At 45.2% G+C, this 25,725-nt stretch overlaps 1 protein-coding gene across 1 annotated transcript in view; it reads right to left on the bottom strand.

Annotated features, from left to right (window-relative positions):
* Positions 1 to 25,725, bottom strand: part of LOC106612130 (teneurin-2) — a 211,840-nt gene that overhangs the window by 14,811 nt on the left and 171,304 nt on the right. The window contains exons 16-24 of the mRNA XM_082955517.1: positions 23,847 to 23,990; positions 14,196 to 14,445; positions 13,211 to 13,440; positions 8,298 to 8,452; positions 7,980 to 8,081; positions 7,236 to 7,409; positions 6,406 to 7,040; positions 4,329 to 4,504; positions 419 to 654 (exon numbers count right to left, since the gene is read on the bottom strand). Of these exons, the coding sequence (XP_082811643.1) occupies positions 419 to 654; positions 4,329 to 4,504; positions 6,406 to 7,040; positions 7,236 to 7,409; positions 7,980 to 8,081; positions 8,298 to 8,452; positions 13,211 to 13,440; positions 14,196 to 14,445; positions 23,847 to 23,990 (2,102 nt within the window). The remainder of the gene's footprint in view (positions 1 to 418; positions 655 to 4,328; positions 4,505 to 6,405; positions 7,041 to 7,235; positions 7,410 to 7,979; positions 8,082 to 8,297; positions 8,453 to 13,210; positions 13,441 to 14,195; positions 14,446 to 23,846; positions 23,991 to 25,725) is intronic.

The raw sequence follows: 25,725 nt of genomic DNA, 5'->3' as shown, positions 1-25,725 counted from the left end.
CCTGGGGCACAGACCGAGGCCGCCGGCCTATTTTAAAAACATTCACGGACGTCTAGTAAGGGACCATACATTTGCAATATGGAGATCCTCATCAATCATACAACAAATGCCGAAGAGTGTAATCTCTGTAGCCAGAGTCAGTGATGTAATCTCTGTAGCCAGTCAGTGATGTCATCTCTGTAGGCAGGTTCAGTGATGTCATCTCTGTAGCCAGAGTCAGTGATGTCATCTCTGTAGCCAGACTCAGTGATGTCATCTCTACACACAGAGTAAGTGATGTCATCTTTACACAAAGTAAGTTATGTCATCGCTACACACAGAGAAAGTGATGTCATCTCTACACTTATTGTAGAGTATGTGATGTCATCGCTAATGAATAAATAACGTACAGAAAGGAAGCGAGGTCATCTCAGCTCACCCTCAGCTTCCTGCCAAACACAGTGACCTTCCCTTTGGTCTGTTCCTTGCGGAGCCGCCACTCAATGGAGTTGAGTCCGTTGTCTGTGGGTAGTGTGATGTTCCTACGGCCAATAGTAGGACTGACCGATCCGGCCAGGATGTGGGGCTCAGTGTGGAAGCTGATGCCCATCCCGTTGGCATACATCACCCGCAGGGTGCCGTTGTTACACAGCTGGTAGCCGTTCCTCACCTGGTCTGTAGGGGGCGATGGGGACAAGGAGAGAGAAGGGAGTTGTCATGTGAGTTGGCTCTTTTACTGGCGTCTTCCTGTTATGTTTACATGCTGAAAAAAGATAAAGTTGCAGATTAAATTGAAATGGATTTTCGCTGCCCTTCACAAGCAGAACTCTTTCCTTGAACAAAAAAACGAACAATTTGTCGTATGATTTGTTTGGCAACTTGTCAGTATCATTTCTGATCAGGCAACTCCACTCTCAGAGTGACTCATAATGAAAGTAAATGTGCGTCTGGTTTATAGAACAGCTTGGTAAATGAATAATCTGTCACTCTGTCATTTCAGTTTTTTCTATCTCCCACTCAAACACACAAAAAACATGTTCCCTCTAAACTGTGCGCGTGCATGAGCGCAATAGCCCCGAGACTGCCGTGCAGAACAAATACTGTATCAGCCCACTGCGAGAAGAACGAGTTCTAGAGATTTCCCTGTTAGTTAACTCTATCAAGTCTCATGTAATGTAGGCCTACATTGAACACCACACATTGGCTGCTACTGTAGGCTGAATGATAGAACAGCTATTTCTCTGTTAAAATGTTATGGGATGCATTTTCTCCATTGTTTTTGATGGTAGGCCACTCTGGTTGGTCTACATTATGATCAAATAGCCACAATAGCCTACTTTACCACTGTTAAAACTGTAACTTAAAGCAGGTACAGCCTCAGTGTTCACAGTCAAAGCGGGCTGGAAATTGCAAAGAATTTTCACAAAATTCCTGAAATTTGGTCAGTGCTGAGAAAAATTAGAGGGAACATTGCTCTTAAACATTGAGTCGGAAGTTAATAAACACCTTAGGCAAATACATTTAAACTTAGTTTTTAACAATTCCTGACATTTAATCCTAGTAAAAATTCCCTGTCTTAGGTCAGTTAGGATCACCACTTTATTTTAAGAATGTGAAATATCAGAATAATAGTAGAGAGAATAATTTATTTCAGCTTTTATTTATTTCATCCTATTCCCAGTGGGTCAGAAGTTTACATACACTCAATTAGTAATTGGTAGCATTGCCTTTAAATTGTTTAACTTGGGTCAAACGTGTCGGGTAGCCTTCCACAAGCTTCCCACAATAAGTTGGGTGAATTTTGGCCCATTCCTACTGACAGAGCTGGTGTAACTGAGTCAGGTTTGTTGGCCTCCTTGCTCGCACACACTTTTTCAGTTCTGCCCACACATTTTCTATAGGATTGAGGTCAGGGCTTTGTGATGGCCACTCCAATAACTTGACATTGTTGTCCTTAAGCCATTTTGCCACAACTTTGGAAGTATGCTTGGGAATCATGGTCCATTTGGAAGACCCATTTGCGACCAAGCTTTTAACTTCCTGACTGATGTCTTGAGATGTTGCTTCAATATATCCACATAATTTTCCTACCTCATGAGGACATTTATTTAGTGAAGTGCACCAGTCCCTCCTGCAGCAAAGCACCCCCACAACATGATGCTGCCACCCCCGTGCTTCACAGTTGGGATGGTGTTCTTCGGCTTGCAAGCATCCCCCTTTTTCCTTCAAACATAATGATGGTCATTATGGCCAAACAGTTCTATTTTTGTTTCATCAGACCAGAGGACATTTCTCCAAAAAGTACAATCTTTGTCCCCATATGCAGTTGCAACCTGTAGTCTGTCTTTTTTTATGGCGGTTTTGGAGCAGTGGCTTCTTCCTTGCTGAGCGGCCTTTCAGGTTCTGTCGATATAGGACTCGTTTTACTGTGGATATAGATACTTTTGTACCTGTTTCCTCCAGCATCTTCACAAGGTCCTTTGCTGTTGTTCTGGAATTGATTTGCACTTTTCACACCAAAGTACGTTCATCTCTAGGAGACAGAACGCATCTCCTTCCTGATCGGTATGACGGCTGCGTGGTCCCATGGCATTTGGGCATTTGGAAATTGCTCCCAAGGATGAACCAGACTTGTGGAGGTCTACCATTTTGTTTCTGAGGTCTTGGCTGATTTCTTTTGATTTTCCCATGATGTCAAGCAAAGAGGCACTGAGTTTGAAGGTAGGCTTTGAAATACATCCACAGGTACACCTCCAATTGACTCCAATTATGTCAATTAGCCTATCAGAAGCTTCTAAAGCCATGACATAATTTTCTGGAATTTTCCAAGCTGTTTAAAGACCCAGTCAACTTAGTGTATGTAAACTTCTGACCCACTGGAATTGTGATACAGTGAATTATAAGTGAAATAATCTGTCTGTAAACAATTGTTGGAAAAATTACTTGTGTCTTGCACAAAGTAGATGTCCTAACCGACTTGCCAAAACTATAGTTTGTTAACAAGAAATTTGTGAAGTGGTTGAAAACTGAGTTTTAATGACTCCAACCTAAGTGTATGTAAACTTCTGACTTCAACTGTATAAAAAAATCAAAACAGTGTCTGATGTGGTGTAGCTTCTGGAAAGACAGTGTCTGATGTGGTGTAGCCTCTGGAAAGACAGTGTCTGATCTGGTGTAGCCTCTGGAAAGACAGTGTCTGATCTGGTGTAGCTTCTGGAAAGACAGTGTCTGATCTGGTGTAGCTTCTGGAAAGACAGTGTCTGATCTGGTGTAGCTTCTGGAAAGACAGTGTCTGATCTGGTGTAGCCTCTGGAAAGACAGTGTCTGATCTGGTGTAGCCTCTGGAAAGACAGTGTCTGATCTGGTGTAGCCTCTGGAAAGACAGTGTCTGATCTGGTGTAGCCTCTGGAAAGCGACAGTGTGATTGAGGGTCCGTTCTTCTCTATCGGAGGCACAAAGAGCAGCAGTGTGATAACATTGTTGTGATTGAAGATAAGATAACAGTGATTCTCCGCCGACGCAGAGGAAGAGCCTTTTATTTCATTTACCAAAGGCAGGGGGATCACACACACACACACACACACACACACACACACACACACACACACACACACACACACACACACACACACACACACACACACACACACACACACACACACACACACACACACACACACACACACACACACACACACACACACACACACACACACACACACATACACACAGTGGCTTTGAGCCTCCATCACCATAAACGGCAGTAATCCATAAAGCCAATTTGTTATAAACCTCCAGGCAGCGTTTTACCAACACTTCAAACACACAGAGATGGCTTTCTGTCGACTCTGCAGTAGACTACCCTCTCACTATCGGAAAAATCTCTTTGTAATAAAAACAGAGAGAGAGAGAGCGGTGGCGAGGAAGAGAGAGACAGAGAGAGATGGGAGCAAAGCAAGCTTTCAAAACCAGTGTCTCAGCACAGCAGACCAGAACACTGTGCTGTAATACACCCAACACAGATACACACACAGACACACACAGACACACACACACACACACACACACACACACACACACACACACACACACACACACACACACACACACACACACACACACACACACACACACACACACACACACACACACACACACACACACACACACACACACACACACACACACACACACACACACACAGAGACAGAGGCCTTAGATAACTTTTGCTGTTCCCGATAGATTAATAACTTCTTGATATCATGCCATCCATTGTACTCCATTCCATCCATTATTATGAGCCGTCCTCCCCTCAGCAGCCTCTCCACTGATGTGTGTGTATGTCCCACCTTGCACCACAGTGTATGAGGCCTCCACAGAGGACAGGTTGGTGATAACGGTGACGTCATCGTCTCTGCTGGAGCTCTCTATGTCAATGTTGATGGAACGTTCTATCTCCCGGTGCAGACTGGTCACCATGCCAGTAGGATAGGTTACATTGGTCAGACGACCCCCACTGTCATACCTGGAGGAGAGATATAGAGGTTACTTCTCACTGTCATACCTGGAGGAGAGAGACATATAGAGGTTACTTCTCACTGTCATACCTGGAGGAGAGAGACATATAGAGGTTACTTCTCACTGTCATACCTGGAGGAGAGAGACATATAGGAGGTTACTTCTCACTGTCATACCTGGAGGAGAGATATAGAGGTTACTTCTCACTGTCATACCTGGAGGAGAGAGACATATAGAGGTTACTTCTCACTGTCATACCTGGAGGAGAGAGACATATAGAGGTTACTTCTCACTGTCATACCTGGAGGAGAGAGACATATAGAGGTTACTTCTCACTGTCATACCTGGAGGAGAGATATAGAGATTACTTCTCACTGTCATACCTGGAGGAGAGAGACATATAGAGGTTACTTCTCACTGTCATACCTGGAGGAGAGAGACATATAGAGGTTACTTCTCACTGTCATACCTGGAGGAGAGAGACATATAGAGGTTACTTCTCACTGTCATACCTGGAGGAGACATATAGAGGTTACTTCTCACTGTCATACCTGGAGGAGACATATAGAGATTACTTCTCACTGTCATACCTGGAGGAGAGATATAGAGGTTACTTCTCACTGTCATACCTGGAGGAGACATATAGAGGTTACTTCTCACTGTCATACCTGGAGGAGAGAGACATATAGAGGTTACTTCTCACTGTCATACCTGGAGGAGAGAGACATATAGAGGTTACTTCTCACTGTCATACCTGGAGGAGACATATAGAGGTTACTTCTCACTGTCATACCTGGAGGAGAGATATAGAGGTTACTTCTCACTGTCATACCTGGAGGAGAGAGACATATAGAGGTTACTTCTCACTGTCATACCTGGAGGAGAGATATAGAGGTTACTTCTCACTGTCATACCTGGAGGAGAGAGACAAATATAAGTTACTTCTCACTGTCCAATCTGAGAAGATGAGGACAACTAGTGACAAAATGTAGTTATTCAATCATTGCATCCACACTGCTCACATGCGTCAATGAGCGTCTGCGCAGCCAGGCGCTAAAGTAGAACTTGGTTCTATTTGTGACGCTTGATGAGCTGCAAGTCCCGCCTCTCCCATCTCCTCATTGGTTTTAGGAGCATATACCCACGTGGGTGATTGAATGATGAATTGAGGTCCACACTCCAGTCCAGTTGGTGGTGGTAATGCACCTTAAAGTTGGTTGCCAACCACCATATAAAGTCCACAGAAGAAGAAGACCAAAGGAGGAGAGACTGCTAGAAACAAACTCGTTTTAACCTTTTATCTGTGGATTAATTGTCGGCTTATCGGACCTTGTGCATTTCAGGTAAAATTAAAACCCAATGTTTATTTCCCAGGACAAATTAGCTAGCAACAGCAAGCTAGCTAGCTAAATTGCCATGAATATTTAATGCTTTTTGACGTAGCCCCTCTCCTCTCCTCTCCTCTCCTCTCCTCTCCTCTCCTCTCCTCTCCTCTCCTCTCCTCTCCTCTCCTCTCCTCTCCTCTCCTCTCCTCTCCTCTCCTCTCCTCTCCTCTCCTCTCCTCTCCTCTCACAGCTTACAGAGGAGTGCTAGGAATAGCTGGTCACTGCAGATTTCTCTTAACATGTCAGATATCGGAACAGCAAAAAGTGTGTGTATGTGTGTGTGTGTGCAGTGACAAAAGCAAACCACTATGGACCTCTAACATCTGTCAGTTCTGTGAGCTCTGACTGAAGCAAACTCGAGGGTGCAGTGACAGAAGTTAACTTTAGGGGGCAGCAATGGGCTGTGAACAAATCCAAGCTACAGTAGCTGTGTGCTAGGCAATGCAGTTATGAGACCCTGAGTTCCGCTGTAGTTTCCGCAATTGACAGATGCATAAAAAACCCACCCCCACATCCCACTCACTGGTAGAAGGTGGTCCATCCGGTCTCGTCAGCCTTGGTGGCCAGTAGTCCTGTACTCCCAGAGTACCCCAGTAGGGCCACCTCCTGTCCCTGGGCTGAGACACTCTTCAGCCCCCCAGCAGGGTCCAAACCCAGGGTCACCACCTGGTTCTCTGGCAGTAACACCAGCCTGAGGAGACCAGAACTCCCCCCCTGGCCCAGACCCTCCCTTCTCACCCTGACAGTGTTATTGCAGTTGTCCACCACCATGGCTAGCTCTCTGTCCGGCCCGTAGGTGAAGTTATATAACGGTTCTCCTGTGACCAGACTCACGGTCTGTAGATGTTGACCATCACCGTTGAACACGTAAAGCTCCTGTTCCCGTGGAGACGCAACTTCGTATTGTCCCATCATCGATCCTGATCCCGAGGCTGATGGCCCGGGCCGATTGGCTCGCACGGCTCTGATGCGTATGTTGTTAAGATCGGCGATGAAAAGCGTTCCGTCGGGTGAGACGGCGAGCGAGGCGGGGCAGTTGAGTCCGGCGTCGGGCGCGTAGCCGTCGTCGCCGTAGAAACAGTTGCAGTTAACGTCATTCTTGCAGTCGCAGTCCGACGAGGTGCCGGCTAGCAGAGATATCTCGCCGTTAGTGGACACCTGAGTTAGAGGGAAGGGGAGAAAGACAACAAACAAGAAAGAGAGGAAAGACAGAAGGTTTTAGAGGAAAGAAAAGTAAAGTTTCAAGTTTTAATGTCACGTACAGTGAAATGCCTTTCTTGCAAGCTCTATACCCAACAAAGCAGTAAGGTGAAGTTACTTTTTTAATGTAAAAATAAACCTGTGTTGTCATACCTGTCTGACGCGGTTGATTTTCTTCTCGTCTGTCTCAGCGATGTAGAGAACTCCAGTGTGAGACAGGGCGATGGCTGTAGCGCTCTCCAACGCAGCGTGGATGGCAAGCTTACTCAGGCTGTAGTCTATACCTGGAACCTGACAATGCATGGGCCGCCCTGCTATAATGCTCACCTGGGGGTCAATACTGTTATGTTATTTAAGATAATAATACATATATGATAATAGCATCATGATATCGTTTATATCACAATAACCGCTTGTATCGCAAAAACTGATTACATTGTCATAACTGATTATATGGTGATAACTGATTATATAGTAATAACTGATTATATAGTAATAACTGATTATATGGGGATAACTGATTATATAGTAATAACTGATTATATAGTAATAACTGATTATATAGTAATAACTGATTATATAGTAATAACTGATTATATGGGGATAACTGATTATATGGGGATAACTGATTATATAGTGATAACTGATTATATAGTAATAACTGATTATATAGTGATAACTGATGATATAGTAATAACTGATTATATGGTGATAACTGATTATATAGTAATAACTGATTATATAGTGATAACTGATGATATAGTAATAACTGATTATATAGTAATAACTGATTATATGGTGATAACTGATTATATCGTGTCGGTTGTTTATATTACGATAGTTGCTTAATCACAATAACTCCTTATATGGCGATAATTGATGTGGAACGAAGCTCACTTGGTGGTTCTCAGTGATGCGCAGGATGATGTTGTTCTCCAGGACGTACAGAGAGTTATCCATGGGGTTTACTGCCAGGTCTGTGGGCCACTCCAGACGCACCTGATAAACACAAGAACAAACAAATCCAGGGTTGATCACCAAAGAGACATAACTAATATTTTCAAAATTTTACAGGCGACAGAAAACAAAGCATTGATTGATAGCATTCATTGCATGTAACCCAGACCAGGTTGTTTTAAACCCCACAAGTTGAAATGGACACTTGCATCTTTTTGGCTCCAACAAAATCAAGTCCCTCCCTCTCTCCCTACCTACCTGGCTGACGTCCATGCTAGCGTCACAGCTGAGTGGTCGTATTGTGGTCAGGTCGTTAGCGCCCAGTAGAGTGGAGATGATCCCGTTTTGGTCAACTTTACGGATCATAGTGGCATCCACAAAATACATCAGACCATTCTTATCCACAGCAATACCTGGAGAAACACACACACACGCACACACTTCATCAGACCATTCTTATCCACAGCAATACCTGGAGAAACACACACACGCACACACTTCATCAGACCATTCTTATCCACAGCAATACCTGGAGAAACACACACACACACACGCACACACTTCATCAGACCATTCTTATCCACAGCAATACCTGGAGAAACACACACACACACACGCACACACTTCATCAGACCATTCTTATCCACAGCAATACCTGGAGAAACACACACACGCACACACTTCATCAGACCATTCTTATCCACAGCAATACCTGGAGACACACAAACACACACACACATACACACACACACACACACACACACACACACACACACACACACACACACACACACACACACACACACACACACACACACACACACACACACACACACACACACACACACACACACACACACACACACACACACACACACACTACATCAGACCATTCTTATCCACAGCAATACCTGGAGAAACACACACACACACACACACACAATACCTGGGAGGTGGAAGGAGGAAGTTTTACAATTTAAGTTTTAATTGGCCTTAACCTGTTGGGTCTAGGGGGCAGCATTTGCACGTCTGGATAAAAAAAATGTACCCGATTTAATCTGGTTACTAATCCTACCCAGTAACTAGAATATGCATATACTTATTATATATGGATAGAAAACACTCTAAAGTTTCTAAAACTGTTTGAATGGTGTCTGTGAGTATAACAGAACTCATTTGGCAGGCAAAACCCTGAGACATTTTCTGACAGGAAGTGGATACCTGATGTGTTGTATTGACTTTAAACCTATCCCATTGAAAAACACAGGGGCTTAGGAATATTTTGGCACTTCCTATTGCTTCCACTAGATGTCACCAGCCTTTACAAAGTGTTTTGAGTATTCTGGAGGGAGATCTGACCGAACAAGAGCCATGGAACGATGATGTCCCATTAGACACCTGGCGCGCGAGTTCATGTTGGGTACCCTCGTTCCAATACGTTATAAAAGAGTATGCATTCGTCCACCTTGAATATTATTCATGTTCTGGTTAAAAAAGGCCCTAATGATTTATGCTATACAACGTTTGACATGTTTGAACGAACGGAAATATATTTTTTCCCCTCGTTCATGACGAGAAGTCCGGCTGGCTTACATCATGTGCTAACGAGACGGAGATTTTTGGACATAAATGATGAGCTTTTTTGAACAAAACTACATTCGTTATGGACCTGTGATACCTGGAAGTGACATCTGATGAAGAGAATCAAAGGTAATGGATTATTTACATAGTATTTTCGATTTTAGATCTCCCCAACATGACGTCTAGTCTGTATCGCAACGCGTATTTTTCTGGGCGCAGTGCTCAGATTATTGCAAAGTGTGATTTCCCAGTAAGGTTATTTTTAAATCTGGCAAGTTGATTGAGTTCAAGAGATGTAAATCTATAATTCTTTAAATGACAATATAATATTTTACCAATGTTTTCTAATTTTAATTATTTAATTTGTGACGCTGACTTGACTGCCGGTTATTGGAGGGAAACGATTTCCTCAACATCAATGCCATAGTAAAACGCTGTTTTTGGATATAAATATGAACTTGATAGAACTAAAAATGCATGCATTGTCTAACATAATGTCCTAGGAGTGTCATCTGATGGAGATTGTAAAAGGTTAGTGCATCATTTTAGCTGGTTTTATGGTTTTGGTGACCCTGTCTTTGACTTGACAAAACATTACACACAACTCTTGTAAATGTACTGTCCTAACATACTCTAAATTTATGCTTTCGCCGTAAAACCTTTTTGAAATCGTAAAACGTGGTTAGATTAAGGAGATGTTTATCTTTCAAATGGTGTAAAATAGTTGTATTTTTGAAAAGTTTGAATTTTGACATTTATTTGGATTCAAATTTGCCGCTCTTGAAATGCACCTGCTGTTGATGGAGTGCACCACGGGTGGCACGCTAGCATCCCACCTAGCCCCAAGAGGTTAAAACCTGTTTGGGCTAGGGGGCAGTATTGAGAATTTTGGAAAAAATATGTGCCCATTTTTAACTGCCTCCTACACCAACTCAGAAGCTAGAATATGCATATTATTGTTCAGGTTTGGATAGAAAACACCGTAAAGTTTCTAAAACTGTTTGAATGGTGTCTGTGAGTATAACAGAACTCCTATGGCAGGCAAAAACCTGACAAGGTTTCATGCAGGAAGTGGCCTGTCTGACAAGGAGTCGTGCGTCTTGCATCTGTTTATTGAAGAGTAAGGATCTTAGCTGTAACGTGACAATTCCCAGGGCTCCAATAGGCTCTCAGAAGCCGGGAAAAACCTGAACGATGACGAGGCAGCCTCTGGCTGAAACAGATTATCGCCTTATCCAAGTGGCCGATCAGAGGACCATTGAATGAGGCGCGTGCACGATTCGCCCCCGTGGAGAAATTTCATTCGGCTGTTTAGCTTATTGCAGATTCCCGGTCGGAATATTATCGCTTTTCTACGAGATAAATGGCATAAAAATTGGTTTTAAACAGCGGTTGACATGCTTCGAAGTACGGTAATGGAATATTTAGACATTTTTTGTCACGCCATGCGCCATGCGCACGACCGTTATTTACCATTCGTATAGTGTCTAGAACGCACGAACAAAACAGAGGATATTTGGATATAACGATGGATTATTTGGGACCAAACCTACATTTGTTATTGAAGTATAAGTCCTGGGAGTGCATTCTGACGAAGAACAGGAAAGGTAAGAACATTTTTCTTATAGGAAATAGGATTTTGGTGAAGGCTAATCTTGCCGGGTGTCTAAATAGCTAGCCGTGATGGCTGGGCTATGTACTTAGAATATTACAAAATGTGCTTCATCCGAAAAGCTATTTTAAAATCGGACATATCGAGTGCATAGAGGAGTAATGTATCTATAATTCTTAAAATAATTGTTATGCTTTTTGTGAACGTTTATCGTGAGTAATTTAGCAAACTGTTAGTAAATTCCCCGGAAGTTTGCGGGGGGTATGCTTTTTCTGAACGTCACATGCTAATGTAAAAAGCTGTTTTTTGATATAAATATGAACTTGATTGAACAGACATGCATGTATTGTATAACATAATGTCCTAGGTGTGTCATCTGATGAAGATCATAAAAGGTTAGTGCTGCATTTAGCTGTGGTTTGGGTTTTTGTGACATTATATGCTAGCTTGAAAAATGTGTGTCTGATTATTTCTGGCTGGGCACTCTCCTGACATAATCTAATGTTTTGTTTTCGTTGTAAAGCCTTTTTGAAATCGGACAGTGTGGTTAGATTAAGGAGAGTCTTGTCTTTAAATAGCTGTAAAATAGTCATATGTTTGAGAAATTGAAGTAATAGTATTTCAAACGATTCAAAAATCGCGCCACTGAATTCAGGTGGCTGTTACGTAGGTGGGACGAATTCGTCCCGCCTTGCCCATAGAGGTTAATACGTAAGTGGGTACAAAATAAATACATTAGGCCAATACATGTTATTTTATAAGATACAGCAACTTGGTAATCAGTAACTTATCTAAGGTTGATGAGTTGTATTGACCTTGTAAATAATGTGTAGCATTTGTGGCAACATGGCAACATACTAACATGGCAACATACTAACATACTAACCTGGCAACATGGCAACATACAAACATGGCAACATACTTACATGGCAACATGGTTTGAGGCTCTTTCTTTGGCAGACAGACAGACAGACAGACAGACAGACAGACAGACAGACAGACAGACAGACAGACAGACAGACAGACAGACAGACAGACAGACAGACAGACAGACAGACAGACAGACAGACAGACAGACAGACAGACAGACAGACAGACAGACAGACAGACAGACAGACAGACAGACTGATGTACAGACCGACCTTTGGTAGGAGAATAAGAGAGGGAGGCAGAGAGGATGAGAGGATGAAAGGAGAGCTGGGGGAAAGAGAGAAAGGAATAGCAATGATGGATAGAAGCAATGCCATGGAACGGATGTAGGAGAAGAGAGGGAGAGGGGGAACAGGGTGTCTTTGAACAGAGAAGGACTAGCACACAGGGGAAGGAGGGAAAGAGAAAGAGAGAGGCCAGTGACAGAGAAGAGCTGGAGGGATAGGAAGAGACAGACAGAGAGAGGGAGTGAGAAAGAAAACTGACAGGGCAGGCTGATAAGTGCTGGCTGGCTTTGTATCTGTCTGGCAGGAGATGTGCACACACAACACACACACACACACACACACACACACACACAGACACACACACACACACACACACACACACAGACTCACACAACACACACACACAAAACAACAGACACCACACACACAAAATACACAACACACACACACTGAGGAAATGTGACAGGGTGACATCTTTGACAGTTTGGTGTCAAAGCGTTCTTCTTTTTGATGCAGGCTTCATCACATGTCATCATCCTAACTTCAGCTGTAATCTGGTTTATAACCTCCTTCTGCTTCTGCCCTGCTTTACTTTCACTACTAGACCGACAATTAGTTTCATCATCACTGTTCTGATGTAAAAAAGGAAAGATATCACTACTACTTTCACTACTAGATCATTATTATCAGCATTTCATTGGTGTAGTACAGACGTGCCTTCCTTCCTAGTTACACTTTGGAGCTCATGGGGGTACTGTCTGTGGCTTAGCCTTCAAGGTTTGGAAGATCTCTTTGTGTGTGTGTGTTCCTCTGCTCCTCACCTTTGGGGCTCATCAGTGTCGCCTCAGTAGCTTTGCCTCCGTCCCCACAGCGTTCGTCAAAGGGCAGACACTGCTCTCCCGTCCCAGCAACCACCTCTGCGCTGTCCGACAGCAGTCGCCCGCCCGTCAGCAAGCGCACACGGTAGATATGCCGTGAATTTGTATCCGAGATCAACAACGCTCCCGTTACCGGGTCAATGGCCAGGAAGTACTTATGAGTCGGGTTGTTACTGTAGGACGGCGAGAGAACAATAAAGTTATTGGAATTTGAATTAGATTGGATAAAAACAACTTAGATTAAAACAATATTTCTCAGGGGCAATTTAACAATCTTTGTGATTAAAGTAACTCTAAATTACTGCTATTTCACTTTTTAGCTTGGAATTTCTAATTTAACCGAGGAGCGAAGCATCTTACCTGTGTCTGAAATCTTTGTTCCTTCAAAGGATAAGAAGACAGAAAAAACAACCCAGAACAAATGTTAATGTGGTGTGTCTGAGGGAACAACAGAACGACAGAGAGAGTTAGCAGTGGAGCGGTGGAGGAACAACAGAACGACAGAGAGAGTTAGCTGTGGAGCGGTGGAGGAACAACAGAACGACAGAGAGAGTTAGCTGTGGAGTGGTGAAGGGAACAGCATAGTTAAATATGGATAAAAACACCCAGGAGATATAAGAACTAGTGCAGTGTATAATTCTACTTCAATCACACTGTCCCCCGAGCCCTCCCTGCTTTCATTACAACCTCACTGATCTCATCCAACATGTTCTATATCCTACACATTATTCCTCTCCCTCCTCCCTCACTTCTCCTCCTCTTCTTCCCCTCTCCTTCCCTTTCCTCCCTCACCCCTCCTCCCACCAGTCCCACTCTCTTCCTCTCTCCTTTCCCTTTTCTCTCCCAATCTCCTCCCACCTCATCCCACTCCTCTCCTCTCCCAACCTGACTTCTCCCCCATCTTCTTCTCTCCTCCCTCCATCCATACCTCAGTTCCAGTATGCCCGTGGTATTGAGCGAGGGGTAGACCCTGCGTACGAAGTTCAGGTCTCCCACATAGAGGCTCCCGTCGATGCCTGTTGCCAGAGCTACGGGTGCCAGTAGCTTGTTGCTGTCGGCGAGGCCGTTACAGCTAGGGCAGGAGATAGAACGTCGACGGCCGTTCCCCATTATACTGCTGATCACAGGGGGCTGCTCTGACACAAACACGTTCTCACCACTACCCTTATGGAGGATACCTGGACAGGACAGAGGGAGGGAGGGAGGGAGGGAGGGAGGGAGGGAGGGAGGGAGGGAGGGAGGGAGGGAGAGATTAACTCATGGAGAGATTAACTCGTTCATTTTGTTTGAGATTAAACCCCACATACTATTTATTCTGCCAAATGAAATGTATGTGATGTTGAGAAGATGGTGTGTATGTGTGTTGAGATGACGATGTGTGTTTGTGTGTATGTATACTGAACAAAAATATAAACGCAACATGTAAAGTGTTGGCCTATATTTCATGAGCTGAAATAAAAGATCCCAGAAGATTTGGAAAAATAAGTTTTGAACGGTCATCCAACTTGGAATTCCAAGTCAGAGACTCAGGCCTCTTTCTAGAGCTCCGACCTGAAGATCACTGACGTCATTATTCAACCTTATTTTTTTCCAAATTCCCAGTTGACCATAAATACAGAGAATGCCAGACTTTGATGACAAAGTTTTATGACAAAATTTGCACAGAAGGACCTGTCGCACCCACCACCTTCCTGTTCAAGTGAGCACAGCACAACAAGGCGAGTCCAAACATGTCTTGTATGCTGCTGCATAAATGATGTAATATGCCAGGGAGATATATATACTGTAGCTAAGAAAGTAATACTAAGTGTATGTTGCGTAGTAACCTGTTAGCAGCCCATGAGCCTCACCCTAATAATTCGGTCCCTTTTCCCATCATGATTTAGCCTACTGTTCTGACTTGGTGGTGCAAATGTAGCCTATAGCTTTAAAAAAAAAATTTAATCATTGAATATTGTAACAGGTTCTATCTCAAGGCCACCAGACTGTTGAATAGCCATCACTAGCACATTAGAGGCTGCTGCCCTATATAATGTACATAGACTTGAAATCACTGGCCACTTTAATAATTGAAACACTAGTCACTTTAATAATGTTTACATATTTTGCATTACTCATCTCATATGTATATACTGTATTCTATACTATTCTACTGTATCTTAGTCTATGCCGCTATGACATTGCTCGTTCAAATATTGACATATTCTTAATTCCATTCCTTTACTTTAGATTGTGTTTTTTGTTAGATATTACTTGTTAGATATTACTGCACTGTTGGTGCTAGAAACACAAGCATTTCGCTACACCCACAATAACATCTGCTAAAAAAGTGTATGTGACAAATAAAATTTGATTTGAGCTTTCATTGTCTGCTTATATGCCCCCTTTATTTATCCTACGGTTCTGACTTGGTGTACAGGGAGAACACTGTAAGAATGGCCCATGTTCTGAATTCTGTCGCTGTACATTTCAAAAGTGCTGAACAAATAGTTATATTGACTACGCTCGCTCATTAATGTCTTAATCAAAACTATGGATTGCCTCTTATCTGCTCGTCGTCCCCTGATGCCATAGTTTGTACATCTCAATTGTCAGTAGAAACCACATTAGTTTAACCTGTTATGGATAGGGGGCAGTATTTTCACGGCCGGATAAAAAACATACCCGATTTAATCTGTTTATTACTCTTGCCCAGAAATTAGAATATGCATATAATTGTTTGATTTAGATAGAAAACACCCTAAAGTTTCTAAAACTGTTTGAATGGTGTCTGTGAGTATAACAGAACTCATATGGCAGGCCAAAACCTGAGAAGATTCCAAACAGGAAGTGCCGTCTCTGACCATTTCTTGGCCTTCTTTAGCCTCTTTATTGAAAACAGAGGATCTCTGCTGTAACGTGACACTTTCTAAGGCTCGCACAGGCTCTCAGAAGGCGCCAGAACGTTGAATGATGACTCTGCAGTCCCTGGCTGAAAAACAGTAGCGCATTTGGATAGTGGTCGATCTGAGAACAATGAAACGGGCGTGCGCGTGCACGTGAAGAGTCCATTTTATATTTTCAGTCTTTGAACGAAAACGACGTCTCCCGGTCGGATATTATCGCTATTTTACGAGAAAAATCGCATAAAATTTGATTTTAAACAACGTTTGACATGGTTCGAAGTACGGTAATGGAATATTTTGAATTTTTTTGTCACGATACGCGCTGGCGCGTCACCCTTCGTTACCCTTCGGATAGTGTCTTGAATGCACGAACAAAACGCCGCTATTTGGATATAACTATGGATAATTTGGAACCAAACCAACATTTGTTGTTGAAGTAGAAGTCCTGGGAGTGCATTCTGACAAAGAACAGCAAAGGTAATCCAATTTTTCTTATAGTAAATCTGAGTTTGGTGAGTACCAAACTTGTTGGGTGTCAAAATAGCTAGCCTGTGATGGCCGGGCTATCTACTCAGAATATTGCAAAATGTGCTTTCACCGAAAAGCTATTTTAAAATCAGACACCGCGATTGCATAAAGGAGTTCTGTATCTATAATTCTTAAAATAATTGTTATGTTTTTTGTGAACGTTTATCGTGAGTAATTTAGTAAATTCACCGGAAGTTTGCGGTGGGTATGCTAGTTCTGAACGTCACATGCTAATGTAAAAAGCTGGTTTTTGATATAAATATGAACTTGATTGAACAAAACATGCATGTATTGTATAACATAATGTCCTAGAAGTGTCATCTGATGAAGATCATCAAAGGTTAGTGCTGCATTTAGCTGTGGTTTTGGTTTTTGTGACATATATGCTAGCTTGAAAAATGGGTGTCTGATTATTTCTGGCTGGGTACTCTCCTGACATAATCTAATGTTTTGCTTTCGTTGTAAAGCCTTTTTGAAATCGGACAGTGTGGTTAGATAACGGAGAGTCTTGTCTTTAAAATGGTGTAAAATAGTCATATGTTTGAAAAATTGAAGTTTTCGGATTTCTGAGGTGTTTGGAATTCGCGCCACGCCCTATCATTGGATATTGGAGTGGTGTTCCGCTAGCGGAACATCTAGATGTAAGAGTTAAGCAAGTCAGCCATATCAGCTATGTTTTTTTAAAAGGCAGTAAATGAGGCTGAATTAACTGTTTCGCTGCCAGACAAGGCTCCGCTGAATGCCAGGTGTAGCAGTGGTAAGGATTCACTCCATGGTGCTGAAAAGAAAGGTCAGCCGTTGGGACAGCTTTATGTAGGCCCTGACAGTTCGTGGCCACTGTTTGTCACCGTTAAAATGCAATTGTAACGCCCTGGCCATAGAGAGGGTTTTTTGTTCTCTATTTTGGTTAGGCCAGGGTGTTACATGGGTGGGCGTTCTATGTTTATTTTTCTATGTTGGTTTGTTTCTTTGGTTTGACCGTGTGTGGCTCTCAATCAGGAACAGCTGTAGATCGTTGTTGCTGATTGAGAGTCATACATAGGCAGCCTGTTTTTCCTTTGGGGTTTGTGGGTGATTATTTTCTGTGTAGGTTTTTGTTAATCCTGACAGAACTGTTGGCTGTCGTTTCTTTTCATGTTTTGTTTGTAGTGTTCATTCGTTGATTAAAATCCGTTATGATGAACACATCCTCCACTGCACCTTGGTCTCTTTCTGACGATGGCCGTTACAGAATCACCCACCAACAACGGACCAAGCAGCGGAGGAAGGAGCAGCACCAGGAGAAGAGCATTCAGGATTCCTGGAAGTGGGAGGAATTACTGGACGGAAAAGGACCATGGGCTCAAGCGTTGGAGTATCGCCTCCCGCAGTGGGAGATTGAGGCAGCGATAGCTGAGAGGCGCTGGTATGAGGCAAGGGAGCGCAACAGGCACGAGAGGCAGCCCCCCAAAATGTTTTGGGGGGGGCACACAGGGAGTGTGGCAGAGTCAGGTTGGAGACCTGAGCCAACTCCCCGTGCTTACCGGAAGCAGCGTGGTACTGGTCAGGCACCGTGTTATGCTAGGAAGCGCACGGCGTCTCCAGTGCGCACTCATAGCCCGGTGCGCTTTAGGCCAGCTCCCCACAAGTGCCATGCGAGTGTGGGCATCGAGCCAGGGCGGATTGTGCCAGCTCAGCGCGTCTGGTCTCCGGTGCGCTGTTTCGGTCCAGGCTATCCTGCGCCGACGCTCCGCGCTGTGTCTCCGGGGCGCTGGGAGGGTTCAGTTCGCCCTATGCCTGCGCTCCACCCGTGCCGGGCAAGTGTGGGCATTCAGCCTGGAGTATGGGTGGCAAGCCTACGCACCAGAACTCCAGTGCTCCCCCACAGCCCGGTTTATCCTGTGCCTCCTCCTCGGACCAGGCCGCCAGTGGGTCTCTCCAGCCTGGTCTATCCTGTGCCTCCTCCCAGGACCAGGCCTCCTGTGGGTCTCCCCAGCCTGGTGAGTCCTGTGCCTGCGCCCAAAGCCAGGCCTCCTGCATGTCTCCCCAGCCTGGTGAATCCTGGGCCAGAGCCGCCAGAGCTGCCCGCCAGTCCGGAGCCGCCAGAGCCGCCCGCCAGTCCGGAGGCGCCAGAGCCGCCCGCCAGTCCGGAGCCGCCAGAGCCGCCCGCCTGTCCGGAGCCGCCAGTCCGGAGCCGCCAGAGCCGCCCGCCTGTCCGGAGCCGCCAGAGTCGCCCGCCAGCCGGGCGCAGCCAGGGTCGCCCGCCAGTCCTCCGGCGCAGCCAGGGGCGCCACCTAAGTGGGCCAAGCCGAGGGTGGAGCGGCGTCCACGTCCCGCACCAGAGCCGCCGCCGTAGGAGGGCCCACCCGGACCCTCCCCTTTATAGTCAGGTTTTGCAGCCGGAGTCCGCACCTTTAGGGGGGGTACTGTAACGCCCTGGCCATAGAGAGGGTTTTTTTGTTCTCTATTTTGGTTAGGCCAGGGTGTTACATGGGTGGGCGTTCTATGTTTATTTTTCTATGTTGGTTTGTTTCTTTGGTTTGGCCGTGTGTGACTCTCAATCAGGAACAGCTGTAGATCGTTGTTGCTGATTGAGAGTCATACATAGGCAGCCTGTTTTTCCTTTGGGGTTTGTGGGTGATTCTTTTCTGTGTAGGTTTTTGTTAATCCTGACAGAACTGTTGGCTGTCGTTTCTTTTCATGTTTTGTTTGTAGTGTTCATTCGTTGATTAAAATCCGTTATGATGAACACATCCTCCGCTGCACCTTGGTCTCTTTCTGATGAAGGCCGTTACAGCAATTAATGTATTGTTTAGTGTTATGTTGTGGCCTTGGTTTTTTGAGTTTGCCCCACCAAGATTTAAATGCTAAAATCGCCACTGATTATATACCATTCTGTCAGGTAGGCTAACATTACAGTCAACATTTAATTGGGAAGGTTTTTTGGGGAGGCCTTTAGAAATATTGATGCAAACAGAGCTTGATGACTGGATTACACATCACAAATAACCTACTAACCAAGACTAAGGACCAGACATTTTCACCACCTGGTTTCATACCCATTGTTGCCTTAGTTAGCATTTACTGCTAGACACAGTATCATCAGTTGAAACGTCTGTCCTACCCTCCCGGCTACTGATGTCATTCTTCTGTGAGCTGCTCCTTGCTATAATCAGCTGAGAGCTGAACACTCCTGCTGCCTACCGATGATATTCAGCTGAAACTAGGCTGTGTGCTGCGCGCATGTCAATATATTTCACTGCTTTGAGATTGTGTAGGCTACTTTTTGCATGATTTCTCTATTGTACTACATCATTGATAAGTCGTATACCTCCACTACACTACTTTGATACGCATCAGAAGGGATTAAGAAGTGAGTATAAGCAATGCCCCCTGAACAAAAAGTGAGTATATGACTTATACCTGCGTATACCCTCCACTAGACCACTGGCCCTTTGTGTTTTACAGAAAGTGCCCTCTCCTACATGACTGTACTGGTATTACGGTTGCTGTCCTTTCAGCATCACGAGCCTGTCACACACTGAAGACCTAGATCCAATAGGTTCACACACTGAAGACCTAGGTCCAATAGTTTCACCTCTGAAGACCTAGGTCCAATAGGTTCACCACTGTACTAACCTGTCACACACTGAAGACCTAGGTCCAATAGTTTCACCTCTGAAGACCTAGGTCCAATAGGTTCACCACTGTACTAACCTGTCACACACTGAAGACCTAGGTCCAATAGTTTCACCTCTGAAGACCTAGGTCCAATAGGTTCACCTCTGAAGACCTAGGTCCAATAGTTTCACCTCTGAAGACCTAGGTCCAATGGCTTCACCACTGTACTAGCCTGTCACACACTGAAGGCCTACGTCCAATATGTTCACCACTGTACTAACCTGTCACACACTGAAGACCTAGGTCCAATAGTTTTACTACAGTACTAACCTGTCACATACTGAACACCTAGGTCCAATATGTTCACTACTGAACTAACCTGTTAGGGCTAGGGGGCAGTATTGACACGGCTGGATAAAAAACATACCCGATTTAATCTGGTTACCACTCCTACCCAGTAACTAGAATATGCATATACTTATTACATATGGATAGAAAACACCCTAAATTTTCTAAAACTGTTTGAATGGTGTCTGTGAGTATAACAGAACTCAAATGGCAGGTCAAAACCTGAGAGATTCCTTTACAGGAAGTGGCCTGTCTGACCATTTCTTGAACTTCTTTTCCATCTCTATCATTTACTAAGGATCTCTGCTCTAACGTGACACTTCCCACGTCGTCCATAGGCGCTCAGAGCCCGGGAAAAAACAGAATGTCGTCATTCCAGCCCCAGGCTGAAACACATTATCGCCTTTCTCAAGTGGCCGATCAAGGGACACTGGGCTTAGGCGCGTGACCCGACCGCCCCCGCCTTTGGGATTTTTTCCTCTGTTTGCCGAAAAGGAGATTCCCTGTCGGAATATTATCGCTTTTCTACGAGAAAAATGGCGTAAAAATTGATTTTAAACAGCGGTTGACATGCTTCGAAGTACGGTAATGGAATATTTAGAATTTTATTGTCACGAATTGCTCCATGCGTGCGACACTTCTTTACTATTTCGGATAGTGTCTGGAACGCACAAACAAAACGCCGCTATTCGGATATAACGATGGATTATTTTGGACCAAACCAACATTTGTTATTGAAGTAGCAGTCCTGGGTGTGCATTCTGACGAAGACAACAAAAGGTAATCAAACTTTTATAATAGTAAATATGATTATGGTGAGTGCTAAACTTGCCGGGTGTCTAAATAGCGAGCCCGTGATGCCTGGGCTATGTACTTAGAATATTGCAAAATGTGCTTTCACCAAAAAGCTATTTTAAAATCGGACATATCGAGTGCATAGAGGAGGTCTGTATCTATAATTCTTAAAATAATTGTTATGCTTTTTGTGAACGTTTATCGTGAGTAATTTAGTAAAATGTTAGCGAATTCCCCGGAAGTTTGCGGGGGGTATGCTAGTTCTGAACGTCACATGCTAATGTAAAAAGCTGTTTTTTGATATAAATATGAACTTGATTGAACAAAACATGCATGTATTGTATAACATAATGTCCTAGGGTTGTCATCTGATGAAGATCATCAAAGGTGAGTGCTGCATTTAGCTGTCTTCTGGGTTTTGGTGACATTATATGCTGGCTTGAAAAATGGGTGTCTGATTATTTCTGGCTTTGTACTCTGCTGACATAATCTAATGTTTTGCTTTCGTTGTAAAGCCTTTTTGAAATCGGACAGTGTGGTTAGATTAACGAGAGTCTTGTCTTTAAATAGCTGTAAAATAGTCATATGTTTGAGAAATTGAAGTAATAGGATTTTTAAGGTTTTGAAAATCGCGCCACAGGCTGCCAGTGGCTGTTACGTAGGTGGGACGCAAGCGTCCCACCTAGCCCATAGAGGCTAACCTGTCACACACTGAAGACCTAGATCCAATAGGTTCACTACTGTACTAACCTGTCACACACTGAAGACCTAGATCCAATAGGTTCACTACTGTACTAACCTGTCACACACTGAAGACCTAGATCCAATAGGTTCACCACTGAAGACCGAGGCCCAATAGGTTCACTACTCTACTAACCTGTTACACACTGAATGCCTAGGTTCAATAGTTGAACTCTCAACTTTCCACCAATTCCTTTCACTCTTCCCTACTAGCGTTAAGGAAATTGGACAGAGTTTGAGGATATTTTTCAATTAAAGTGAATGACAGTAATGTTATGAGTAAAGTAGGAATTCCAGGTTTCAATAGGCCATAAGATATTCATGTTTCAAGAAAGGAGTATATTTGGCATTTTACATTTTTTTTGTGCTTTTATGCGCTGACTGAAAGAAACTGATAATTATGAGTTGTTTAGGCTGTTGGCCTCGGCTGGTCTGGGTAAGAATTATGTGTCCTCACTGTCTGAGAGTGAGTCAAGACCGAGTCAAGACCGAGTAAAAATGTATCCGACACTGACACCGAGACAAGACCGAAACACCCTATGAGGTCTCGAAACTCATAGGGTGTCACAACCACGGGCCACGTGTAACCACGCCAGCCCAGGACCTCCACACCCGGCTTCACAACCATGGGCCACGTGTAACCACGCCAGCCCAGGACCTCCACATCTGGCTTCACAACCACGGGCCACGTGTAACCACGCCAGCCCAGGACCTCCACATCCGGCTTCACAACCTAGGGCCACGTGTAACCACGCCAGCCCAGGACCTCCACATCCGGCTTCACAACCACGGGCCACGTGTAACCACACCAGCCCAGGACCTCCACATCTGGCTTCACAACCACAGGACACGTGTAACCACGCCAGCCCAGGACCTCCACATCCGGCTTCACAACCACGGGCCACATGTAACCACACCAGCCTAGGACCTCCACATCCGGCATCACAACCACGGGCCACATGTAACCACGCCAGCACAGGACCTCCACATCCGGCATCACAACCACAGGACACGTGTAACCACGCCAGCCCAGGACCTCCACATCCGGCTTCACAACCACGGGCCACGTGTAACCACACCAGCCTAGGACCTCCACATCCGGCTTCACAACCACAGGCCACGTGTAACCACGCCAGCCCAGGACCTCCACATCCGGCTTCACAAGCACAGGCCACGTGTAACCACGCCAGCCCAGGACCTCCACATCCGGCTTCACAACCACGGGCCACGTGTAACCACGCCAGCACAGGACCTCCACATCCGGCATCACAACCACAGGATACGTGTAACCACGCCAGTCCAGGACCTCCACATCCGGCATCACAACCAAAGGCCACGTGTAACCACGCCAGCCCAGGACCTCCACATCCGGCTTCTTCACCTGCGGGATTGTCTGAGACCTGCCACTTGACAGCTGATGAAACTGAGGAGTATTTATTTCTGTAATAAAAAAAAGAATTCTGATTGGCTGGGCCTGGCTCTCCAGTGAGTGGGCCTGGCTCCCAATTGGGTGGGCCTATGCCCCTGCCCAGTCATATGAAATCCATAGATTAGGCCCTAATTAATTTATTGCAATTGACTGATTTCCTTATATGAACAGTAACTCAGTAAAACCGTTGAAATTGTTGCATGTTGCGTTTATATTTGTGTTCAGTGTACATGTACAGTATATTTAAACATACTGCTGCGTGTGTTGAGGATATGGTGTTTATCCAGAGACCAGCCTCCCAGATTAGAAGGGTCCAGTTCAAAGCCCTGCAGTACTACTGTCCTCTTCTCCCATTGGATCAGACTGGAACATGACTCATACTCATACCCCACCGACACTATGGAGAGAGAGCGAGGGGGAGAGAGGGGGGAGAAAGAGAGAGAGTGGGGAGAGAGGACAGGGAGGAGAGAGAGGGGGCAGAGAGGGGGAGGAGAGGGGGAGAGAGAGGGAGGAGAAAGAGAGAGAGAGAGGGGGAGAGGGAGGGGGAGAGAGAGGGGGAGAAAGAGGGGGGAGAAAGAGTGAGAGAGAGAGAGAGAGAGAGAGAGGTGGGGGGAGAAAGAGAGAGGGAGAGGAGAGGAGAGGGGGTGAGGAGAGGGGGGGAGAGAGATGGGGGAGTGATAAAGAGAGAGAGAGAGATGGGGAGAGAGCGAGAGGGGGCGAGAAAGAGAGAGAAAGAAAGAGGGGGAGAGGAGAGGGGAGAGAGAGGGGGGAGTGATAAAGAGAGAGATGGGGAGAGAGAGAAGGGGAGAGGAGAGAGAAAGAGAGAGGTGGGAGAAAGAGAGAGGGGGAGAAAGAGAGAGAGAGAGAGAGAGAGAGAGAGAGGTGGGGGGAGAAAGAGAGAGGGGGATAGGAGAGGGGGAGAGAGAGGGGGAGAGAGAGATGGGGAGTGATAAAGAGAGAGAGAGAGATGGGGAGAGAGCGAGAGGGGGCAAGAAAGAGAGAGAAAGAAAGAGGGGGAGAGGAGAGGGGGAGAGAGAGGGGGGAGTGATAAAGAGAGAGAGATGGGGAGAGAGAGAAGGGGAGAGGAGAGAGAAATAGAGAGGTGGGAGAAAGAGAGAGGGGGAGAAAGAGAGAGAGAGTGAGAGGGGGAGAGGAGAGGGTGGAGAAAGAGAGAGAGAGGGGAGAGGGGGAGAGAGAGGGGGGAGAAAGAGAGCGAGAGAGGGGGAGTGATAAAGAGTGAGAGAGAGAGAGAGAGGGAGAAAGAGAGCGAGAGGGGGGAGTGATAAAGAGAGAGAGAGATGGGGAGAGAGAGAATGGGGGAGAGGAGAGAGAAAGAGAGGGGGGAGAAAGAGAGAGGGGGAGAGAGACAGAGAGAGAGGGGGGAGAGGAGAGGGGGAGAAAGAGAGAGAGAGGGGGAGAGAGAAAAAGAGAGAGATAAAGAGAAAGAGTGGGAGAGAGGGGGGGGGAGGGGGAGAAATAAAGGAAAGTGGGAGTGAGAGAAAATATAGTTAATAAACAAAGTATTATGGAGACAAGCAACTCTTTAATGCTCAGGACAGACAACCAGACAGACAAACAGACAGACAGTAACAAAGTAAAGTGAGCTGCAGTTCCATGTATAATTGTTATATTTACAGCTATAGCTACCCAAGAGCTAATCCACATACAGTAAGTATCAGTCAAATGATGGTAGCACAGCTTGTACTTTTTAGCACCCCTGTCTAGACCAGAGCAGACCTGTCCAGACCAGAACTGTCCAGACCAGACCAGACCAGACCAGACCAGACCCGACCTGTCCAGACCAGATCTGTCCAGTCCAGACCAGACCTGTCCAGACCAGACCAGACCAGACCTGTCCAGACCAGACCAGACCCGACCTGTCCAGACCAGATCTGTCCAGACCAGACCAGACCTGTCCAGACCAGATCTGTCCAGACCAGACCTGACCTGTACAGACCAGACCAGACCAGACCTGTCCAGATCTGTCCAGACCTGACCTGTACAGACCAGACCAGACCTGTCCAGACCTTTCCAAACCTGTCCAGACCAGACCTGTTCAGACCTGTCCAGACCAAACCTGTCCAGACCTGTCCAGACCAGACCTGTCCAGACCTGTCCAGACCAGACCAGAT

This window comes from Salmo salar, chromosome 09 (assembly GCF_965601325.2).
Source record: "Salmo salar chromosome 09, fSalSal1, whole genome shotgun sequence".
NCBI lineage: Eukaryota > Metazoa > Chordata > Actinopteri > Salmoniformes > Salmonidae > Salmo > Salmo salar.
Note: the sequence above shows the minus strand (reverse complement) of the source record. Positions and strands in the feature narration are given on the sequence as shown.